The sequence below is a fragment of the Folsomia candida genome, unplaced genomic scaffold (genome assembly GCF_002217175.1).
Source record: "Folsomia candida strain VU population unplaced genomic scaffold, ASM221717v1 Fcan01_Sc030, whole genome shotgun sequence".
Classification (NCBI taxonomy): Eukaryota; Metazoa; Arthropoda; class Collembola; order Entomobryomorpha; family Isotomidae; genus Folsomia; species Folsomia candida.
Genome location: NW_019091222.1, coordinates 554,350 through 575,025, shown reverse-complemented (window position 1 = coordinate 575,025; position 20,676 = coordinate 554,350). Strand labels below are relative to the sequence as shown.

The window sequence follows — 20,676 nt, the reverse complement described above, 5'->3', positions numbered from 1 at the left end:
TGTTTCAGGTATAAGCTTATCTCTATTTACAATAAAATGTGAAGCGAGTACATCGCATACAGTTTGCGGCGTGTCATAAACAGTGTTATTATCGGTTAACTTACTAATTGGTACGTGAGACGACTTGCGATAACCAGTAAGAGTATTTACACTTTGCCATAAATTTCTAGAATCGGTACAGGTTTCAGTGAATTTTTCATTAAAATAGTACCTTTTCGAATTGCTTAACTTAGTATTATAATCATTACGTGCTTTTATATATAATTTTATGTCTGTGGATAATTTACTCTTATCTGCATTAATGCGCAATTTATCTCTAAATTTGCGGAGATCTGCTAGTTTCGAAGTGTACCATGGATTAAATTTTGACTTAATCTGTCTTTTTAAAGGAGCATATGTATCTAGCAAAGTCATAAAATAACTATTGTAACTACTGAATTCTAATTGTGGTGAAATATCAACATTAAATTTATAATCAGACAGTTTTTTCTCGAATTCGCTGAAGACAGTTTTTATAGCATCTATAGTTTATAAATTTGGGCTGAAATTTGGGCTTGCTTAATTTGCGAACAATGAAAGTAAAATCGTGATCCGAACTTGTATAGGGAAAATGTCCTGAAAATTTTACATTGTTTTTACTACTTGAATAAATATGATCGAGCAGCGAGGAACCTTTAAAAGTAGGTCCAATTATATGCTGCCAAAGTCTAAACTCTTTGCTAACGTTAAAAAGTGAGTAGGAATTTGCATCATATTTTATAAGATCTAAATTTAAATCACCTAAAATATAGTATTCAATGTCAAAAGATAAAAGGAAAGTGTTAAGTTCTCTAAAAAAATATACAAGTTTAGCAGTAGGAGTAGCTGGGTGGCTATATAAAACAGCGATTAACATTGGTTTACAATTATGTAAGGTAATCTTAAGTACTTGTATTTCAGAATTGTCGTATAGTGGAATTAAACAATCAACCTGTTCATAATTAATATCTGATCTTACATAACTAATAATACCTCCGCCCTGATTATAGATTCGATCAGTTCGTAAAAAATTATATCCCTCAATAGTATACATACCATCTTTATCTCTATCAGGATTTAGCTTCGATTCAGTGAAAGAGATTAAATCTAATTTGCAATCAATTAACAAATTAAGTACATCATCAAACTTATTGCGGAGACTTTATATTCTGATGACATATTTTTAATCCTTTCGCAGTTTTGAAGATATCATAGATAGGGTTGGGCGAAGCGTGAATGTTTTGAGAATCTTGAGGTGAAGAAGTTTTCAGTGTGGTGGTTCTTGCTGGAGAGTTGCTGATGTCGATGGCGAGAAGGTCTGGACAAATGTTCGGGATTTGTAAAGTTGGTTGTATAGCTGAAGATGGAAGTGTAGATAGAAAAGTAGTTGGGGGACAAGTACCGCGCCCAGACGTCCAAGTAGTTTTTATTTTTGGGTATATTTTGTTGTGGATGCAGGGGAAACATGTCATGTGATAAGTTGTGTGGCAGGTAAGACAGCAGTACTTGTCTTGTCTCGGTTGGATCCATGAGCGACAAAGACCGCAAATTAGATCCGTCATGGTAGAAATTTTGCGTTATTTTGAGGTTGAGAATCATAATTTAAAAAAGGGCTTGATTAGAATTAATCCTCAACGAACATAATTAGAACGTTATCACCTGGCTTTACTCCCGTCCGGTGGGAGTAAACCGCTATGTACTCATTGTGTCGATTTCGAAAGCACGACACAGGCTTTCTCTTTGCTGGAGGAGCTGTAGTCCGGGGATGGGGATGCTCGAGTAGTAGGAGGGTATGCGAGATGGCCCGGCTCTCCCCTTAGTGAATGGAGACTTTCCAATGAAAATTGGAGAGCAGAAAATTTGCTGATTTCTTCGAAATTTTATGTTTATTTTACAAACGTTAACCTTTACCACCTTAACTACGTTGTTATAATTTGTGAGGTTTTTAATTTTGATCAGATTTAGCAATTAAATTTTAAAATTTTAAAATAATAGAATTTTGAGCAGCTGCAGTTGGTGGTGGTCAGCGTATGCCTGCGTATGCCATTTCTCATCTTAACTAATTCATCAAATCTAATTCTAACATCTAATTCTAATGTGATTTGAAAATTGCGGATTAACATTCGCCGGAAAACCTTTGCTTCCGGTTGTTACCATTTTAGTAATACCTGTCCGATATTGATGAAATTTGTTGCATTTGGTTGGAAATTTATTGCATTTTCAAGAAAATGTAGATTTTAAGTGAAACCTTTGACCATATTTCCGGAAAAAATATTTATTCACTTTCTTTCTATATTGGATGCAATTTATTAACAATAAAACACAAATCTACTTTCTACGCCGGCGTGAATAATTTTTGAATTAGTCCACCCACTGAAGTAACAACATGCCTCATTGAGATATAAAAAGAGTAACAATTTTCCAAACTGAATGCTAACAAAGCTCCAATAATTGTGGTTCCATATAGAATAAATAGAGTGGAAATCGCACCGTCCAACTTAATTGGTTTAACCGAATCTTCCTTACCCACTTTTTTCACTGGCAGACGATCTAGAAATATTTGTTGAAATTCCTCCTTCCGTAAACGGGACTGTATACCCGACTCTGCTACACTTTTGAAATACCTGGGCACCTTTGAGTACCCAGCGTTATAGAAATACCAACTCAGATACCTATTATTAATGAGGTCTTTCACAGTCTAAAATTGCTTAGCTGAGTAATGTTTAACTAAGAATTTTAATTCTGCCCTAATGATATCTGATTTTGCAATAAAAACTGACTTCCCGCAAGTCACTAATTCACTTTCCACACTACTCCGAATCTGGTCCAAAGTTTGGTTTAGTTTGGGATACATAAAATCTGTAAGAAAGTGGGAATGCATTGGGTCAAATAGGCCGAGGATGTTTAAAGTCTCCCTATCAACATGATTTGGATCTTATGCTCCTTAATATCATCCTTTACAAACAGATTAAGGACTTGAAGCAACTCGGGATGGGTAAGATAACCATCGCTGATATGCGGGAGCGACAATAGTCGGAAACAATGGCTTGAGGAGAACGGATTTACCATCTTCTGTGCCGTCCAAGCGTTGAACTTCCACAGAGATGTGCGTTCACTGTTAAGTATAATTTCCCTTGTGTGCGCAAAATACCATGCAACCCTTCCATAGATATTTTTTGGTGTTCCCTGTAAAAAAGATTTCATTATATCAGTACTTCCATCCTTTAGATGTGAATTATTGTAAAACATTGCTTCCATTTTCGCCTTCATAATGTTGTAGGTTTCATGAAATTTTGGTACATCGTTCCCTTCAATATTTTCGCAAACTAGGTCTGCAAAACTGGATGGGCGTAGAGCCGGTAGCGGTGAGTTAAGTTCAGATATCATAGTTCCACTGTAACAATTTGTTAAAATCAAAGACACTACGCACCAGGAGCCTAGGATGAAGCGGACGAACCACCTCCGCCCAATTTCGACCGGTATGGGACTGCTCTCCTCAAACAGGGTGCCAAGTATGAACAGCCACGCGGAGAAAGAGATGCCTCTCAGCGCTGTGAAGTATTTGTAGGTTGAAAGAATTGCAACAATTGACACCAGTGAGATGCCCAAAGCTACCCACAACCTTGGCTCGAAAGGCGTAATGTAGAATCTAAAAGAGACATATTCTTGTCGATAGCAGGATAAATATTCATATCCTGCAGGCCCAATCGACACCGATGTATCTAAATAACTGCGCCAATTCAAGTTATGATTCGTAGTTCGAAACTCAAAGCGTCCTTCGGAAGTAAAAGTGCACCTCGGAATACGTGTTTGATTTACAGTTAAAAATACGATCTGCACGACGTTTCCTGTGGCCGTGAACTTTTTGATAATTTTGTTGAATGGGTTCCTCAATTTGTGTCCTACCACTTCGCCTAAAGGAATTAATTCCTGGTTGGAAGAACACCATGATCTTAGAGGGGCTTCTATACTACGGACATAATTAAACAAACTGTATTTAAGGTGGGAAGGAATATGGTGACAAACTAAGTGATGGGAGAGAGAGAATTTCCAAAATTCCCAGCTAGGTGTCTGTCCTACTACACCGTTCCAGGCACATATTTCGAATCTTTGTTCTGGAAGAATGAACAAAATGCTGACTGTGGTCCATCTCCTCATTTCGATGGTAGAGTTTTGGAGGCTTTTTTGTGTAGTGACCAGGGTAATTAGAACACTATTTCTTTTAAAGGGTTGGCCTTTCCTTTCATGGAACAAGTGCATACTCCAGGTCATATGAGACCATGCCAATATATTAAGATTTCCGCCATTAGAAACATCAGTGAGATGTTGTTAGTACAGGAAAATGGCAAACTGGCAACTTTTGATTTGAAAATATTTATTTGTATTAATCCATGATCGAGGGTCCTGTTGTGTGGGGAGTGTACAATTTTTACTGGCTGGATTACATTGTGCCAATCAATATTGGTTCTCCAGCCATCGGCGATTATTTGGATGTCGCAAGGGCCTAATTTGTCTAGCAAAATGTGAAAAACGGGAAGAATATCGGCAGCCTTGGCTGCGGCAAGGGTGAAATAAAAGAAAGGAATTGAGAACATATAAATAGGCGTCATCATTATTAATTATTAAAACAAGTTTTATACGGGTAAAGCGGGTATGTTCTCAATACAGGTGCTAACAGACTATAAAAGCTCGTTGTAAGTAATTTATGTGAGGTCTATAGGACCTGTAAAATACTTATCAACCACAATAACGGCTGTACACATTGAAAATTCCTTCTAATTTATTTACTCAGACGGAAAAACAATTATTTATCAAGGTAACGGGAACGATAGCTTATCTTTACACACTAATAAGTTGTTATTAGCAACTGTGGTGTAAACTTATTTCTAACAATTCTAACTAGCACCTGTGAAAACTCAAAGACGCCAATCGATCGAACCTAAACATATTTCTGCTGAGTTTGCTTTTATAAAATATGGTGTTATTCCTGGTATGAATTTATGAATGATTGACTCCGCTTTTATCTTAGATTACATAGAATATTTACAAGCGATCTAGTTGGCGTGTTTTCAGCACCTTGCAATAAGAAGTTGCGAGTCGCAATATATGTAGGTAGGCATTGAAAAAAATTCCGAGCACTTAGGTAATGAAATGTTAGCTTGAGTCATATCACCTAGATGTTGAATATATTGCAATTGTATTGAATATATTGAATTAAAAGTTTGTCTCGATTCTTCGTAAATTCATGGCTGGTTTCAACAAAATTAGTAAATACCTTTCTGAATTTATTGCCATAAAGTCATATTAATTGAACTAAAAAAGTACATGGATATTTGCAAAGGATGCCAAATTATTCGAATTAATAGAATACAATAATGATTTTACTCCCACTTTTACCGAATAAATCTGCACGTCATTCGTTTCACTTAAACTGGGCTGACTTTCACTTTGGGCTAAAATGGGGAAAAACTACATATTTACATGTAGTTTTATCTAAAAGTTGAACAAACCCATATTTCCTTCAAGTTTATTTCGGCAGACGGCAAAACAATTCTTTATCAAAATAGGAGGAATATGATTATCTGTATGTATTTTTACAGAATACAAATTATGGTGTAAACTTGTTTTTTTTAAATTCGGACTATCACCAGTGAAAACTCAGCGACGCCAATCGATCGAACCTATAATATTTCTGCTGAGGTTAGCTTTTATAAAATATGATGCTACTCTCGGCATGAATTTATTAATTATTTACTTTACTTTTATCCTAGATTATATAAAATACTTACAGGCGAGCTAGTTTGCGTGTTTCGAAGGTAGGCATTGCAAGAAATCCGAGCACTTCAATTAATGGAATTTTGCTTGGGTCATATCGTAAAGACGTTGAATCTATGTATTGCAATAATGGAATCATAAAATTCCAAATATTTTTATACCTACTCCGAAGTTCAGAGAATGAATTGAAATTTTGTCTCCATTCTTCATATTTTCGTTGCTGTTTTCAACGAAATTATTTAGGAAATACCTTTCCGAATTATTATTCACCATAAGGTCAGATAAGGACATTTAGATAAATAAACTCAAAAAAATAAATGCGTTTTCGTACGATACCAAATTATTTTAATTATGCACATAACTGAACATAATACAGAGTAATATATGCATAACCGGTTCATATTAATCCTATAAGGACCACATCTAGGAATCTACAATAGGAAGAGTCAAACTCCTCAACCCCCCATGAAGAGGAGAGGTGAAGATTTCGTAGTACAATTTAGCAAGGAAATACGAACAGCCACGAAAATAGGGACTCAGAGGTTCCACTGCAGTTAACACAACCTCAAGTGCGCATGGGATTTTCAAAAATTCTCAAATTTGGGTGAACATTTTTAAATAATCCAACCATGTAGATTTTCTTCGTTGAATGTATTTTTAGCCTGGCCGGATCCTCGACACGTATTTAGTATGTGTTAAACTCCACGAATGAAAAAGGTCGATAACCCACGTATAATTTTAGTATTTTTAAGGCATTTCCACCATCTGAGGGTAGCGTAAATCTACGTAGCCCTTCCAACCTGACCTTTCTAAGAATTTCTAGAACAACAAATAGAATTTGGTATTTTTAATAAGGAATATACACATATAATATGCAGACATACTTAAATTCCACTCACTCTATCAACCGCATACACAGTTTGGACATTCTTAATACTGTTGCAGAAAACCGTTCAAATTTTTTTCGTATATTTAAGAAGAATTCCGTCAGTGCAAATTTGTACGATCAAATTACATATTTAAAATAGTTTGTTCTTCAAATATTAACATCTACTTGCTATGGAGCCTCCAAATTCCCAGTCCATCCTCATAAATCCAGTGGTAAGATAATAACTACAAAATATACATATTGCTGAAAAATTATTTGTGATAAAACAAATCTTGTCAAATAAAAACATAATTCTGCTCTTATTAATTTTATATAACCACAATGTGCAAACATATTCAAAATAGAAAAAAAATATTATCAAATTTCATATAGCTATAAATTCTAGATATACTCAAAAGATAATTTACAATTTCTACGAATTATTTATACAAGTCAAAATTGCATTTGGATTTTTGGATGCATTTAATTTAATTTATTTATATGTATTTTTACATATTGTCGATGCCAGCTTGTTAAGCCGTTTTAATATCTTACCCCTAATTTCAGATCCTTTCCAACATGTTTTCATATTTGGACACCCACTGCGTCAAATCGTTCCGAGCAATCTCCACAACTTGGAACGCCATCGGAGCCACAGTGCTCGGAACCAGGACCATCTTCCCGATGGAAGACTTCCAAAAAAATTTCGCAACACCGGAAGAAATTCAAAAAATAAATCCTGCCCTGGTCAAACGAATATCTCTACGAGACACACGCCTCAGTTTTTATAACCCGTTCACATCAGTCACGTCGTCATGGTGGCGACACATCAGGGAAATTCGACTAATCATGATCCCAGAAGTTTGGCCGGGATTCGTAGAAATCCTGATGGCGGACGGGCTCCCAAATCTGGTCAGGCTGGCCCTCACAAAATCCTATCATGACCATACGTATATCAATTTTAGACCAGTATCCCTCATAAATCTGAAAGTATTCGAGTTCTATCAGATAAGAGACGTTGAAATGCACAATGTGAACATCAATTTGCAAACCATAATCGATTCAGCGCCAAACCTAAAAAGTTTGAAAATTCATGGATATTTCTTCCCAGATTTGGGAAAATACGGAAAAATTCTAAAAAATTTGGAGTGGCATGCCGTATCGATCTTTGGTGCGAGGTGAGTTTATATTTATAATGACGGAGAAGTGACCGTGTCAAATATGAAATTGAGTTTTTTCAACTAGGTTGCTCAAACTAAAAATATCCGTGCTACGATAGTAACCACAGTAATGCGTATTGAGTAACTCAATTTGAGTTACGCACCAAATTATGCAAATTCTGCAAATTAGGATGCGTTTGAAAAATTAAGTACTTCGATGAAGGGACATTAGATAATTGCCAAGTTTAGGAAGTTACAAATATTAATGCCATTTGTACCTTAACACAGAATTCAAAGTTTGGAGCCGCTTCACCCCTTCTTATCCCAAGTCTCCCCCACATTGGAGCATCTCAGCCTTGGCATAAAGTTTACCCTTCATTACAAGAAGCCAGATCAACTCCCGATCACTGCCATCCCTCCGTTCCCAAGGCTCAAATCCTTTCAAAATTTGGCTTCCGATGTTTTCCAAATTGATGTGGATTTCAAAAATTTTCCTAAGTTGATCACCCTTTCGCAGCAGCCTTTCCGCCTAACGAGAGAACTCGTGCAGTTGGACGTTGATAGGAATCGTCCTGTGGAAAGTGGAATTCGACATGAAGGTAAGTAAATTTTCCACTGTTTTACATCTAGTACATAATTAAAAAGTGTAAGAAGCGCACAACTGTCTCAAGCCAACACGTGACATGGCATGATGATAGCACATTACATGCGCATGCGCAAATCGTTACAATAATGCTGACGTCCGCGCTGCTCCTCAGACCCTGTTCCAGCTAAAACCTGAATTTCTAAATCACATCCTTATAAATATTCGAGAAATGTCGGTTTTGACATTAAATATCTGTAACGATCATTTCCAGGCATAACAAAACTCCAAGTGGGGAATATTTGCGACCTCATAATGGTTTCTCTGGCACCCGTAAAATTTCCTAGTGTGACACAATTGACTCTAGAAATCCTGCCGCAAGATGCGGGCAGGAATATTTATAGCAATGCCGAGTACCTGGAGGAATCCATCTATATTGCGGAGATTATCGAGACGTGCGCTTCATGGAAACTCTTGACCCACTTGGACATCGTGCTGCTAATTTATGAACCGAGATTAAGTAACGTGGTGGAAGCATTGCATTCTTCCTTGGACGTGAATTCTGGTAAATAATTAGTTTTCTTCTACTTTACAATTTCAGTTACTGGTCAAAACTAGTACTGAAGTCTGTAGTCTAATAATTTCTTATTTTTGAATCTCCCACGCTAAATAATTTATTTTTCTGTAGGCCTTACAGAATTGAAGATTGTCTGCCGCGGCGACTACTTTGAACCGGATGATGAAATTTCTAAACAACGGACCGTGTTTGACGATCTGCCCTGCGATGGGGGCAAGTTGTTTGAGTTCATCTCGAATTGTGGCGCCCTTAAGCGGCTAACTTTTCAGGGAATTTGGGTAAGTTGTAAATTCATTGGTAATTAAGTATTATTCGAGTTTCTGAATCATTTAAATAAATTTTATATATTTTTTTAGTGGAAACCTACATCCATGGTTCGCATCATGGACTTCTTAGCAAATAGAAAGTCTTCTCTTCCGATCGTAATCTTTGAGTAGAACTTTGGGATCTCCTGTTTTTAAGTTTTTTTTAATTTATGATTTTCACTTAAATACGAGTACGCTCCAAATGCTGTTTAATGGCCAAGTTTGGACGGCATCTTGGATTTCTTAGCTGGAAGAAAGTTTCAAATTTCGGTCGTTGTCTCGGAGTAGACGTCGAAAGTTTGTCTCCTGAGTTTCAATTTATTTAAGTACATTTCATGATTTTAACTTAAATTTGCTAAAAGTTAAAAATATGTCATCTTATTTATTTCCTTTGTAGTAATTTCAGGATATCCTACAATTTACTAAGGTTGGCCCAGTTGCAAATCTAGTTGAAAATAAATACTTTGTCCTGCCCCCCCACACTCGACAACAAAAAAGTAGCATTAAATAAAAGTGCACAGCCCTGGATCCAAGCTAAGAAACTTCAATTGCTTATTTCCCCACCAAATTTTTGAATGGAAATTATTAAATTTCCGTTTGGTGAATACTAATAATTTTTGAATTTGCATGTCAAAATTTCCAAAATTAGTATACTTACCTCCTAATCATTTTACAGTAAGTGGATTTTTTTCATGGACCAATGACTTGATTTTATTCAATGACGGGGATATGCAATTATCAAGTATGAATGAATAACCATCGTTTAACTGTGAAGTCTATGAATTATGAGTAACCAATTTTTTAATAACCACAAATACCAGGTTGTGAGTATTTCGTCCTTGATATGCAATTTCAAGCTTGGCAAGATCCAAAACGTTGTATATATACGACCCCGCATGAAAAGGGTGAATGACCCCATGAAATTCTAATTTTAATATCTTCAAAGGGTCGTCAACCCTCATCAAGTAGTAAAGTCAACTCAATCCAACCCGACCCTTCTCAGAACCAAAAGTAACTTTTTAATATTTAACCTGAAAAAGCTGCACATCATAAATATTCATTTTCGGAAATATTTCATTCAATACAGCCATTCAGTTTGGACCCCATCCTGTATTGAAGTAATAATCTACGTAAAGGCATTCAATAATATTGTTTGGTAAACAGGAATCCCATCTGTCAGTGTAAAATTTACTCTATAAATATTGTCAAAAATTATTTATTCTTTCTAAATCGGTATGGAGCCAGTGCCGTGTTCGAACTCTAACTCCGTCTTCACAAATCCAATAGTAAGCAGGACAAAAATTATTTCTCTTATCAAAATTTGCCTGCATTTCTTTCAAGTCGATTGAATTGCAAAATTGCCTTGAAATTCGGACATATCTCAATTTAATTTGAAATTATGCACATTCTCCCACTCCATGGTACAATTTTTAATCCGGGTTATATTTTTGGATTGAAGAAATAATGAAGATTTTGAGGGAAACTTGAATTTGGTAACTGAACGTTAATTATATGTATTGTTTTCCCTATAAATTTCAGATTCTGTCCAACATTTTCTCATATTTGGACACAAACCGGTTCAAAACTGTCCGGAAAGTGTCTTCTATTTGGAACACCATCGGCGCTACCGAACTGGGAATGAGAAAAATTTTCTCAATGCGCCTCTTCTCCAAGAGTTCGACCACAGCTGATGAAATTCAAAACGTTAACCCCGCCCTACTGAAATACATCTGTTTAAAGTTTGCTTACCGTAATGAAGAAATTAATTTTCAACGGGTCGTATCAATTCTGGGGCGACAAATTAGGGAAATTCATCACTGCATGGATTCCCCAGTTTGGGCATCCTTCCTTGAAATCTTGTCGGTTAATGGACTCCCGAATTTGGTTAAGATGTCAATTTCAATATATTCCGACAAAGGTGTTCCCGATTTTGGAGTCGTTTGCTTAAGAAATCTTAAAGTGCTGGAAGTTAGTGGAAACAGTTTCAAAAATGTGAAGAACAATTTGCAAACCATAATCGATTCGGCGGCAAGCTTAAAAATTTTGAAAATAAGGGGAATGCTCTTCCCGGATTTGGCGAGATGTACAGAGACGTTAAAAACTTTGGACTGGTTTGCCGTACACGGCGATGAACATAAGTGAGTTGGGCTAAACAGATTTATGGCAGCCGGCTTCTTAATTTTTCGCTTAGGAGAGTGAGGAAGTTCGAGCTGCATATGGTCACAACTTTAACTAATCACTTAAACCCCTATGAACATTTAGCTTTAACGGACCCGAAGGATTCGACCAGCTCGTCCCCCTATTAACCCAGGTTTCTCCCACATTGGAGAACCTAACGCTCGGATTTGCCGAGTCATCCAACTTTGGGTTCAACGTCGAACATCGCGTCACACGATTTCCGAGGTTCCCGAAACTGAAAACTTTCAAGAATCTGGCATGTGATATTTTTCACGTTGGGGAATTTGTACCTGCTAACTTTCCCAATTTAGTAAGCCTTTCTCTGGAACTGTTCGACGTACAGAGCCAACACCTTAGTTTTGATGTGCTCCGGGACGATCCTGTCATACCACGGGTTCTACATGAAGGTCCTAAAATTTTTATTAATTTTTTACTCATTTTAACCATTAATGCCCAGTTGTCAAAATTATTTGAAATAAGCTAGGCAAAATGTTATCTCCAAACTAATGAATTTTGTAGGCGTTACACACCTCCATCTTGGGAATACCAGAGATTTCATCAACATTTCTCAACCTCTCACAAACCCATTTCCTAACGTGGCCCATCTAACATTCAAGAACCCGAGGGCAACAAATTACGATGCGACTGCCAAACTTGCCAACATGATTGAGAGTTTAGCCACATGGAAGTTATTGACCCGCTTGGACATCTTGATTAAAAATCAAAAGCTTGAATTAAGTCAAATTTTGAAAGCATTAGAATCCTTAGATCTAACTGGTAAGCAAATTCGTCGTAAATTTGTAAAGTTGCTGCGATATTTGGCTACCGCCGTTTTCTTAAGGCACAAGGTACCGTCCTAAGATGCCAACCGGTGGTCCCATGTCATCAATTCGATCATAATCAGATGAAACATATGTCATATTTGTGTCAGGTTAAGTATTAGATAAAGTTACTGACTTTCCAACGAAGTCTTAGTTTGACATTCACTTTTTAGTTACCATGTTTGAACTTCTTCTCGGTTGCCCGCAAATTTTTGGCACCTTGGCAGGCTACCTTCTTCCTGAAGGTTCTAACCAAATATTTGAATTTATGTCTATTAATGTACTAGTTTTAGAATCTGGTGAACTACCTGCGGTTTAATATCTTCAAATAAATCATGTGGTTGTTGTCATTTTTAAATTATTTACAATCTAGGTCTCTCCGAGCTGAGGATTATTGGCCTGGACGGTAACTGGTCGAAAACCGTATTTGACGATCTTTCCAGTGATGCTGAAGAACTGATAGATTTCATTGCGAAGTGCGAGCCCCTTAAGCGACTAATATTTCAGGGAATTTGGGTATGACACTTAATTATTGGTATGAAGTGAATGAATGAATAATTCATTCAGTGGATGAAGAATTAATGAATAATTATTCAAAAGGATTTTTTTCTCCATTGTCTATTTGCGTATCGTCGGCTTATTTTATGAGCACAGTGGTCTCTCTTTTGTTAAGTTTGCTACAAGCTAAGTGCAGCCATTTAGTATTGTAGTTACATACGTGCACTTAGCTCATTTTAAAATTGAGCCGACGGTATGCTTTATAAGCCCTCCGGTGAATGAATAAACTTATCCAATCAGTAATTTATTAATCAGTACATCTCCCAAATTTAAGTTTGAACACGTATGTTTAATAGCAATATAATGTGCATAATTCATCTGGTTAAATTAGTTAAATATTTCTATTAACTATCTTTTAGTGGAAAGCTGCATCAGTGGTACAAGTGATGGAATTCTTAGCATGGAAGAAGCCCTCAAATCCGGTCGTAATCTTGGCGTAGAAATCAAATTTATTTACGACGTCCTAAATTTCGGTGTTCTCCGATTTATTCAAAGTTCGAAATTCTACAGATGTTCACCTGAGTTTTCTGAACATACAAAATATGCCATTCCATTTTTTCTGCTTATGCAATTTTAGGAAATTATATAATCTATGAAATTAACTTGTTCTCACGTTTGACGCAGGTGAAATCCAATCTCACTTACTGCCTCATCTCATCTAACTATATCCCATAAATTTGCCAAAACTCATTTTGTACTATTTACGTATAGATTAAGGAGTGAAAAACTGCATATTTTTTCACTTTCAAAATACTAACTTGTTAGCGGATTTTAATCTATCGTCTGGCACATAAATTATTTCACTAATAATATATTGAATTAACAAGAATGAATTTAAATTAATATCTCAAAGTTAGTTAAAGCCTTGGGAAAATCCTTCACAACTTTATAACATACAGATATTTGCCTTCCGCCAATCAACTCATGAAAATGGTGAATGACCTCTATAGAATTTTATTAACTTTTAAAGTTTTTTGAAGGGTAGTATTTACAAGAGTACAATTCGCAACCCTTTTCAACCCGACCATTTCTCAGAAACTAAAATAACATTTAACACTTAACCTGAAGAATGTGGCCCATATCCGGGAATAATCAGGATATTTCCACGAAAGAATGATTCATTTTATTCAATGACGGAGATATTCAATTATCCAGAATGAATGAATAACGCTTGTTTAACCGTCCACTCTGTGAGTTTTGAATAACCAAATTTTGTATTCATAACAAATACCTGGTAGTATCTTGTCCTTGATTATTTCTAGTTTGGCAAAATCTAAATTTCAAGTTTAGCATAACTTCACACTTTATGATAATTACTAAAATTTATTAAACATAAAAATAAGTCAATTGTTTTCCAATTTTTCTCTCATTAGTAATTCCAGAGATCCTGTAATTTATTACGACTATTAATCTATTAAATTTATAATAAAAGGTGCCCTGACATTAACTACAATTTACGACAGAACATTTGTTACAATTAATTAATTAAAGATACGAATGGCCCAATATGCGACATCTCTTACATATCACACCACCTGGTGCGTGGAATTCGAACTTATTGAATTCATCAAGATGGCGTCCCGTCTCACGTAAATGTGAGGCACGAAGCATAGCTTTGATTTCAGATGGACAATACTTACATGACTCGTGAATAATAACAATAATATGTGGACTTTATACCCACTCGATTATCCCATCAGGTAGTTTTTTAATTTCCACATTATTCTAGCCCTGGACAAAAAACCACGCACGCTGTATCTAAGCAGCAGCCCATTGAATGGAAAGGTACAAAACTTACCTAAAATTTTAACATTCTCAGAATTTCTAAAAACACAAGAGCTTTTAGTATTTGACATGAAGGATTGGCCCAAAAATATATAATCGTTTTCGTGATAAAAGAAACCACATTTATTCTCCCTACCACCAACAGTCAGGACGTTCTTCAACTAATTTCACCTCGTATTTCAATAGAAAATTCAAAAATAATTTTTATATCTGTATTAATTAAAAAAGGACCCCAGCAGCCTAGGATTACTCGATCTAATTTTTACAAATAAATAGTTTGTTACTCAAATATTAATATCTCCTTGCAATGGAAGCTGTGTCTTGTCCAAATTCTATCCAATCCGTCTTCACAAATCCAATTGTAAGATAATCGATAAAAAATGCATTGCTGAAAAATTATTTCTGACAAAATATACCGTATAAAATTAAAACCATGCTTTCACTAATTAAGTAAAATTTGCCATACCATCACAATTTGCAATAATATTAAAAATTTAAAAAAATGCTTTCATTTCTTTACTTCGTGTAACTAAGCGATTTCTAGTTTCACAGCATAATCTATAATTGTTACGAATTAATTAAAAAAGTAGAAAAAATAATTTACAGGATTCACTTAATTCGAGTTTTTATAAACTTATCGGCATGCCGCAAATTAGTAAGTATAAATATTTTAACCTTGAATTTCAGATCCTCTCAAACATTTTTGCTCATTTGGACATCCACTGCGTCAAATCGTTCCGAACAGTTTCCATAATTTGGAACACTATTGGAGCTTCAGTGATCGGGTCGAGGACCATCTTCCGGATTGGAACCTTCCTCAACATTTCCAAACCACCGGAAGATATTCAAAAAATAAATCCCGCCGTGATCAAACGGGTCACTGTAGGATACCCGCACTTTGGTTGGTGTAACACGTTCACTCTGGCGACGTCGAAATGGTGGCGGCAAATCCAGGAAATTCATCTAATCATGACTCCAAACATTTGGCCAGCATTCGTAGAAATCTTGGTGGCTGACGGACTCCCAAGTTTGGTCAAGTTGGCACTAACAAAATCACATTATGAACAAACAATTCCAAATTTTGGACCAGTCCCCCTCAGAAATCTGAAAGCATTCGAGTTCCACCAGATGAAAGACGCTGAAATGCACAATGTGAACAGCAATATGCAAACCATAATCTATTCAGCGCCAAATCTAAACATTTTGAAAATTCATGGAGATTTTTTCCCAGATTTGGGAAAATGTGCGAAAACTCTAAAAACTTTGGAATGGTTCGCAGTATCGTCACGTGGTGAGAGGTGAGTTTGTATTAAGTGCCGCACCCTCGCAACATTTGTGCTTTCCTCAAGGTGGCAAATATGAAATTGAGCTTTGTAATGTGGTTGCTCAAATTGAAAATATTTAGTTGTCGCGAATATTTTCAATTCGCGAATTGGATAGAACGCACTTTAAAAAATCTTTCAGTTTATTGGGTTTCACAATAAAACTTCCAACACTACTTTAATAATGTAAGCGAATTGGAAGGCTACAAAAACTAATGCCATTTGTACATACTTTTATAAAGAAATCGAAGTTTGGAACCTCTTCACAGCATCTTAATTCAAGTTGCTCCCACATTGGAGCATCTCAGCCTGGGAATCAATCATTCTAATTATTATAAGACGACAGATCATCTCCCGACCGCTCGTTTTCCAGCGTTTCCAAGACTCTTGTCCTTACAGAATTTGGCCTCCGATATTTTCAAAATTGAAGAGTCTCTAGATCTAAAAAACTTCCCCAGGTTGGTCACCCTTTCCCAGGAGGTGTTCGGCCTAACGAGAGAACACGTACGGCCGGACGTGCGCAGGGATGGCCCTGCGAATAGTGGGGTTCGACATGAAGGTAAATTTTCGACTATGTGTTACCTCATATTGGTAAAAAACAATTGACAGCGTATGCGCATGCGTGAGTCATTTGCAGGCATAACAAAACTCAAAGTGGGAAATATCAGCAACCTCAAAATGGTTTCCTTGGAGCCCAGAAAATTTCCTAGTGTGAAGCAATTGACTTTAGAAATCCTGCCTCACGTGGGGGTGGACGACGAATATTTGGCGAAAAATGAATACCTAGTGAAGATTATTCAGGTGTGCGGCTTATGGAAGCACCTGACCCGCTTGGTCATCCTGTTGGGCATCCATGAAATGGGATTAAAGGACGTAGTGGAAGCGCTGCATTCGTCCTTAGGCGTGATATCTGGTAAATACTAATTAGTTTTCTCCTATTTTACGGTTACGGTTTCTGATCAAAACTACTAGTCCTAAATAATTTCATATTTTTGAATCTCCCGCATTAAATACTTTATTTTTATAACTAGGCCTAACAGAATTAAAAATTGACTGCCGCGACGACATTGCACACGCTTATGAAATTGGAAAACAACGGACCGTATTCGACGATCTGACCTGCGATGGTGGAAGGTTGTATGAGTTCATTTCGAGTTGTGGCGCCCTTAAACGGCTAACTTTTCAAGGAATTTGGGTAACTTATGAAATCCTTGGTAATTATTCTAGTTTCCGAATCGTATAAATTAATTTTACATTTTTGGCAGTGGAAATCTACATCCATGGTTCGCATCTTGGACTTCTTAGCAAAGAGAAGGTTATTTTTGAAATAACCTTTGGTTATTTTTTTGGAGTAGAAGTCGAACTTTGCGATGTCCTGTTTTGCAATTTATTCACAGTTCACGATTACCATTTGAATTTATTAAACTTAACAGTAATAATTTCATTTTCTTCCACTTTTGTAATTTCAGGAAATCTAACGTTTTTTTACAATTTTATTTATGAAATATATCACAATTCGTTCCCTTAATCGTTGTGATAGAGATTTGTGTAGAATTTGGCTGATGAATTAATATAACAAAAAATGTGCAGCTCACTAAGTGTCTCATAATTGGATATATACGCACATAAAGCTGCATGACCTGATTTCCCAAAACCTGCAGCAATTAATCGGAAAATTGGCTTCCCTATGATGACAATCAGACGGACTATCTCCACGTAAATGCTGATATAAGACCAGTTTTAAAAAGAGCCTCGGCTTTGCGCTATATTTAGTCTCACATCACGTGCGTTAATTCCGAAAAGCAATTAAAATGAGTTCCAATTAGAGAAATAATTCCCCTTGTTCACTGCTTGGTCTGGGCAAAACTGCATTCCTGGCTTGCTTAATTTATCATGAAAGGTATTGCCTTTCGTTACACGAAACGTAAGCATTTCTCCTTATTTGCAATTTTAAATATTTTAGACCTCACGAAATAATGGATGGAAAAGATGCAGCCTTGGCATTTATTAAGTTTGAAATGTGCATGTCGTGCAACAAATCGAGACACTTTGCGTGATAACTTTCTTTTTTAGATTTCCGTTTAGTTGTTACAATTGCGTGCATATAACTTTTACACCAAGTGGAAAATTTATGTTGAAACAGTCGTAAAACCAGTATTTTCGGATTGCCCAACCCAACATGACTTTCACTGTTGTTTGGTACCTTCATACTATCAGAGATGGTTTAACAACTATCAGAACTTTTACGATATGGTTTCAACGAAATTTGCCAAAATATTATTATTTTTACTGACTCCTGTTTCAACATTTTGCTGGGGTCCAGAAGAACTTACTTTGCCGGACGAGTGGCATCTTCAAATTGAACAAACTCTTGACATCATACTTGGATCGAGTACGGAAATTATCATCTGGCACTCCATAACGAATTACGGTGATAATTGGGAAAGCAGAAATTACGATAGTGATTTAATGTGCGTTATTTCCGCATACAATGACCACACGCCGAAGCGGATAACAACCCAACAACCGTCTAATAATGGGAGCACAACTAACAAGGTTTCAGAGTTCGGTGTGAAAAAATATTCAAACGGCCACAAAGCTGTCATCTCTGTGGTGGTAGGAGAACATTTTGTTTTCTACGTACCGAAGATAACTCGTAAAAATGAGGATTTTTTCGTTTTCCTCGGAATGAGTAGGACTCCATTCCTGAGTTTTCTGATGTCAAGAGCATTGCAAGAGATCAAGTATAAGGTGGGAATTGATACCCTATTTCCGGACGTGTTGCACACAACGACTATTGGTCCTGAGGGATTTCAGTTGATGGAAATAAATGTGGGAAAGTTATTATTATGACAAATTGGGAAGAGGTAAAACTGAGAATTTTTGAATTTTTCAAATCTAGGCGCGTAAATTTTCTGGCCTTCCAGACATTACGAGGAACGGATACGGAATCACCTTACGTGTCACTGCCTCGATAGGCACGCCATACCTGCTTGACCTCGCTCAAAATCCGCGCGACAAGACGTTTTCGTTGGGTAGAGGCGTTTACAAGTTTTGCTTGGAAGAGTTGGCGGAATATTTGAATGTGAGCTATGATGTCTTCCCCGCCACGATTGGAGGAGATAGCGGAAATATTGTGAATGGAAGTTGGACCGGAGTAATAGGCGATTTGGTGAACAACAGAGCGGATTTTGGAACGTGCTCGAGTGCAAATGAGGCACGTCTCAAAGTTACAAGTTTTACAGGGCCGTTGACCTACTGCGTGGCTCTCTTCATAACTGGGCTGCCTGGAAAGGCATATTCGTGGAGGGCGATTTACCAGCCGTTAAGCACTGGATTGTGGGCGGCGATAGGACTTTCTCTAGGAGGAGTGGTGGTGTGTCTATATTGTTTCCAAGGCATAAATTCAACCAATAGGGAAAAGGTAAAGTGGAGCAGTGTTTAGTCTCTTGTGAGTCTGTTTTGTCTAATCTGGTGTTTATTTTAAAGAGTACAGGAGAGTCCTTATTTTCTCGTCATTATATGACCTACGTAACATTTGCGCTTGTCGGCCAAGGCATAGAATACCCCAAGATGAATTATACTCGCCTGATTTGCGTAATATGGCTGTTCTCAGCGCTAATTTTGAATACAGCGTACGTATCGAAATTAACGGTCCAGCTGGCCTTCCCAGTAATACCAGTGAGTTTAACAGCCTAATTATTTAACTTTAATTTAATTTAAATTAAGCTTGTCATAGGTGCAACCGAAAACATTTGGTGATCTGGTTAGCCCAAAATTTAGCAATTTCCGCTGGGGTCAAGATCAATCTGGGGGTCGATTACACGCGTTATTCAAATACGCGGGAAATCCAGTATTTAAAAAAATTTACGAAGGAATGGCGCCACCTTCGGAAGTCATTGACTGCATTAAACGCGCCATTTCGACAGATTTTGCCTGCATTACCTGGCAAGGGACGGAATACTATGTGGCCTACAGGAATCTCACGCTACCAGGAAATGCTCCAATACCTTTAAAGTACGAATTCGCAATTTTGGGAGATTTAGCGGCAAATTTAAATATTAAAAATAAATTTCCAGAGTTTCCGAAGAAGTCGCAATGTCCGTCCCGACAGGTATTGTAATGCGAAAGGACTCCATTTATCTCTCCATTTTCACCAGATTTCTCGAATCCAGCATGGAAACTGGGCGAAGTGGAAAGTGGTATTTACTAGATTTAGAGGAGCTACGTCGCTCCAGGAAAAAGAGAGCCGTGAATTACAACACTGATTCAGATGTATTCCTAAAACTGAAGAATTTGATGGGAACCTTCTATTTTATCGGGATTGGGTGGTTTGTGTCCGTTGGTGCATTTGTTGGCGAGTTTTGCTTTACCCGAGCTAACAAAGTATATCGGGAGAAATTTTCTGTGCTACCCTATAGTTAATTCCATAGATCTACTAGATCTCGTTAATCTCATCCCACCAGATCAAATATTTGCCAGACTTGATATGTACCACTTAATTATGATACACGGTCATTTTAAAAGAAAATTTTTATTTCTATTTAGTATTACAATCTAGTTTTAAGTTTTTCATTAGATAACATTGAATTATATATTGAATTTTGGAAAGATATTTTGACAGTGGGAATAATAAATTTTGAATAAATTTTACAAAGTTAAGACTTGAATTTGTAGTTAGTTTGGAGTAATTACATAATGCATCTACAATTTAGTCCATTTTAAG

The 20,676-nt window shown here is 36.7% G+C and overlaps 4 protein-coding genes across 4 annotated transcripts; all 4 read left to right on the top strand.

Annotated features, from left to right (window-relative positions):
• The first annotated feature begins 7,234 nt into the window (after positions 1–7,234).
• LOC118439057 lies at positions 7,235–9,418 on the top strand. Its single transcript, XM_035860076.1, has 5 exons — positions 7,235–7,839; positions 8,110–8,420; positions 8,679–8,969; positions 9,093–9,259; positions 9,338–9,418. Exons 1-5 carry the CDS (start codon positions 7,241–7,243, stop codon positions 9,416–9,418), a joined length of 1,449 nt encoding a protein of 482 aa, XP_035715969.1. The 5' UTR covers positions 7,235–7,240.
• Positions 9,419–10,704: 1,286 nt separating this feature from the next.
• LOC118439056 lies at positions 10,705–14,138 on the top strand. The gene is made up of 6 exons (XM_035860075.1): positions 10,705–10,725; positions 10,826–11,424; positions 11,549–11,871; positions 11,984–12,241; positions 12,659–12,801; positions 13,203–14,138. Exons 1-6 carry the CDS (start codon positions 10,705–10,707, stop codon positions 13,281–13,283), a joined length of 1,425 nt encoding a protein of 474 aa, XP_035715968.1. The 3' UTR covers positions 13,284–14,138.
• A 540-nt stretch (positions 14,139–14,678) lies between these two features.
• On the top strand, positions 14,679–17,780 carry LOC118439069. The gene is made up of 6 exons (XM_035860094.1): positions 14,679–14,989; positions 15,316–15,926; positions 16,193–16,509; positions 16,588–16,863; positions 16,982–17,145; positions 17,216–17,780. The coding sequence occupies exons 1-6, from the start codon at positions 14,936–14,938 to the stop codon at positions 17,279–17,281; spliced, it is 1,488 nt and encodes a 495-aa protein (XP_035715987.1). The 5' UTR covers positions 14,679–14,935; the 3' UTR covers positions 17,282–17,780.
• A 1,676-nt stretch (positions 17,781–19,456) lies between these two features.
• On the top strand, positions 19,457–20,571 carry LOC110860204. The gene is made up of 3 exons (XM_035860128.1): positions 19,457–19,631; positions 19,690–19,967; positions 20,030–20,571. Exons 1-3 carry the CDS (start codon positions 19,473–19,475, stop codon positions 20,373–20,375), a joined length of 783 nt encoding a protein of 260 aa, XP_035716021.1. The 5' UTR covers positions 19,457–19,472; the 3' UTR covers positions 20,376–20,571.
• Positions 20,572–20,676: the final 105 nt, after the last annotated feature.

Coding starts and splice junctions, on each gene's coding strand:
- LOC118439057 (XM_035860076.1), top strand. CDS start 7,241: ATGTTTTCATATTTGGACACCCACTGCGTCAAATCGTTCCGAGCAATC. Junction 8,421..8,678: donor AAGTGGAATTCGACATGAAG/GTAAGTAAATTT, acceptor GATCATTTCCAG/GCATAACAAAACTCCAAGTG. Junction 8,970..9,092: donor TTCCTTGGACGTGAATTCTG/GTAAATAATTAG, acceptor ATTTTTCTGTAG/GCCTTACAGAATTGAAGATT.
- LOC118439069 (XM_035860094.1), top strand. CDS start 14,936: ATGGAAGCTGTGTCTTGTCCAAATTCTATCCAATCCGTCTTCACAAAT. Junction 14,990..15,315: donor CCGTCTTCACAAATCCAATT/GTAAGATAATCG, acceptor CTTGAATTTCAG/ATCCTCTCAAACATTTTTGC. Junction 16,864..16,981: donor GTCCTTAGGCGTGATATCTG/GTAAATACTAAT, acceptor TTTTATAACTAG/GCCTAACAGAATTAAAAATT.
- LOC118439056 (XM_035860075.1), top strand. CDS start 10,705: ATGGTACAATTTTTAATCCGG. Junction 10,726..10,825: donor TGGTACAATTTTTAATCCGG/GTTATATTTTTG, acceptor TATAAATTTCAG/ATTCTGTCCAACATTTTCTC. Junction 11,425..11,548: donor GTACACGGCGATGAACATAA/GTGAGTTGGGCT, acceptor ATGAACATTTAG/CTTTAACGGACCCGAAGGAT.
- LOC110860204 (XM_035860128.1), top strand. CDS start 19,473: ATGACCTACGTAACATTTGCGCTTGTCGGCCAAGGCATAGAATACCCC. Junction 19,632..19,689: donor TGGCCTTCCCAGTAATACCA/GTGAGTTTAACA, acceptor AGCTTGTCATAG/GTGCAACCGAAAACATTTGG. Junction 19,968..20,029: donor AATGCTCCAATACCTTTAAA/GTACGAATTCGC, acceptor ATAAATTTCCAG/AGTTTCCGAAGAAGTCGCAA.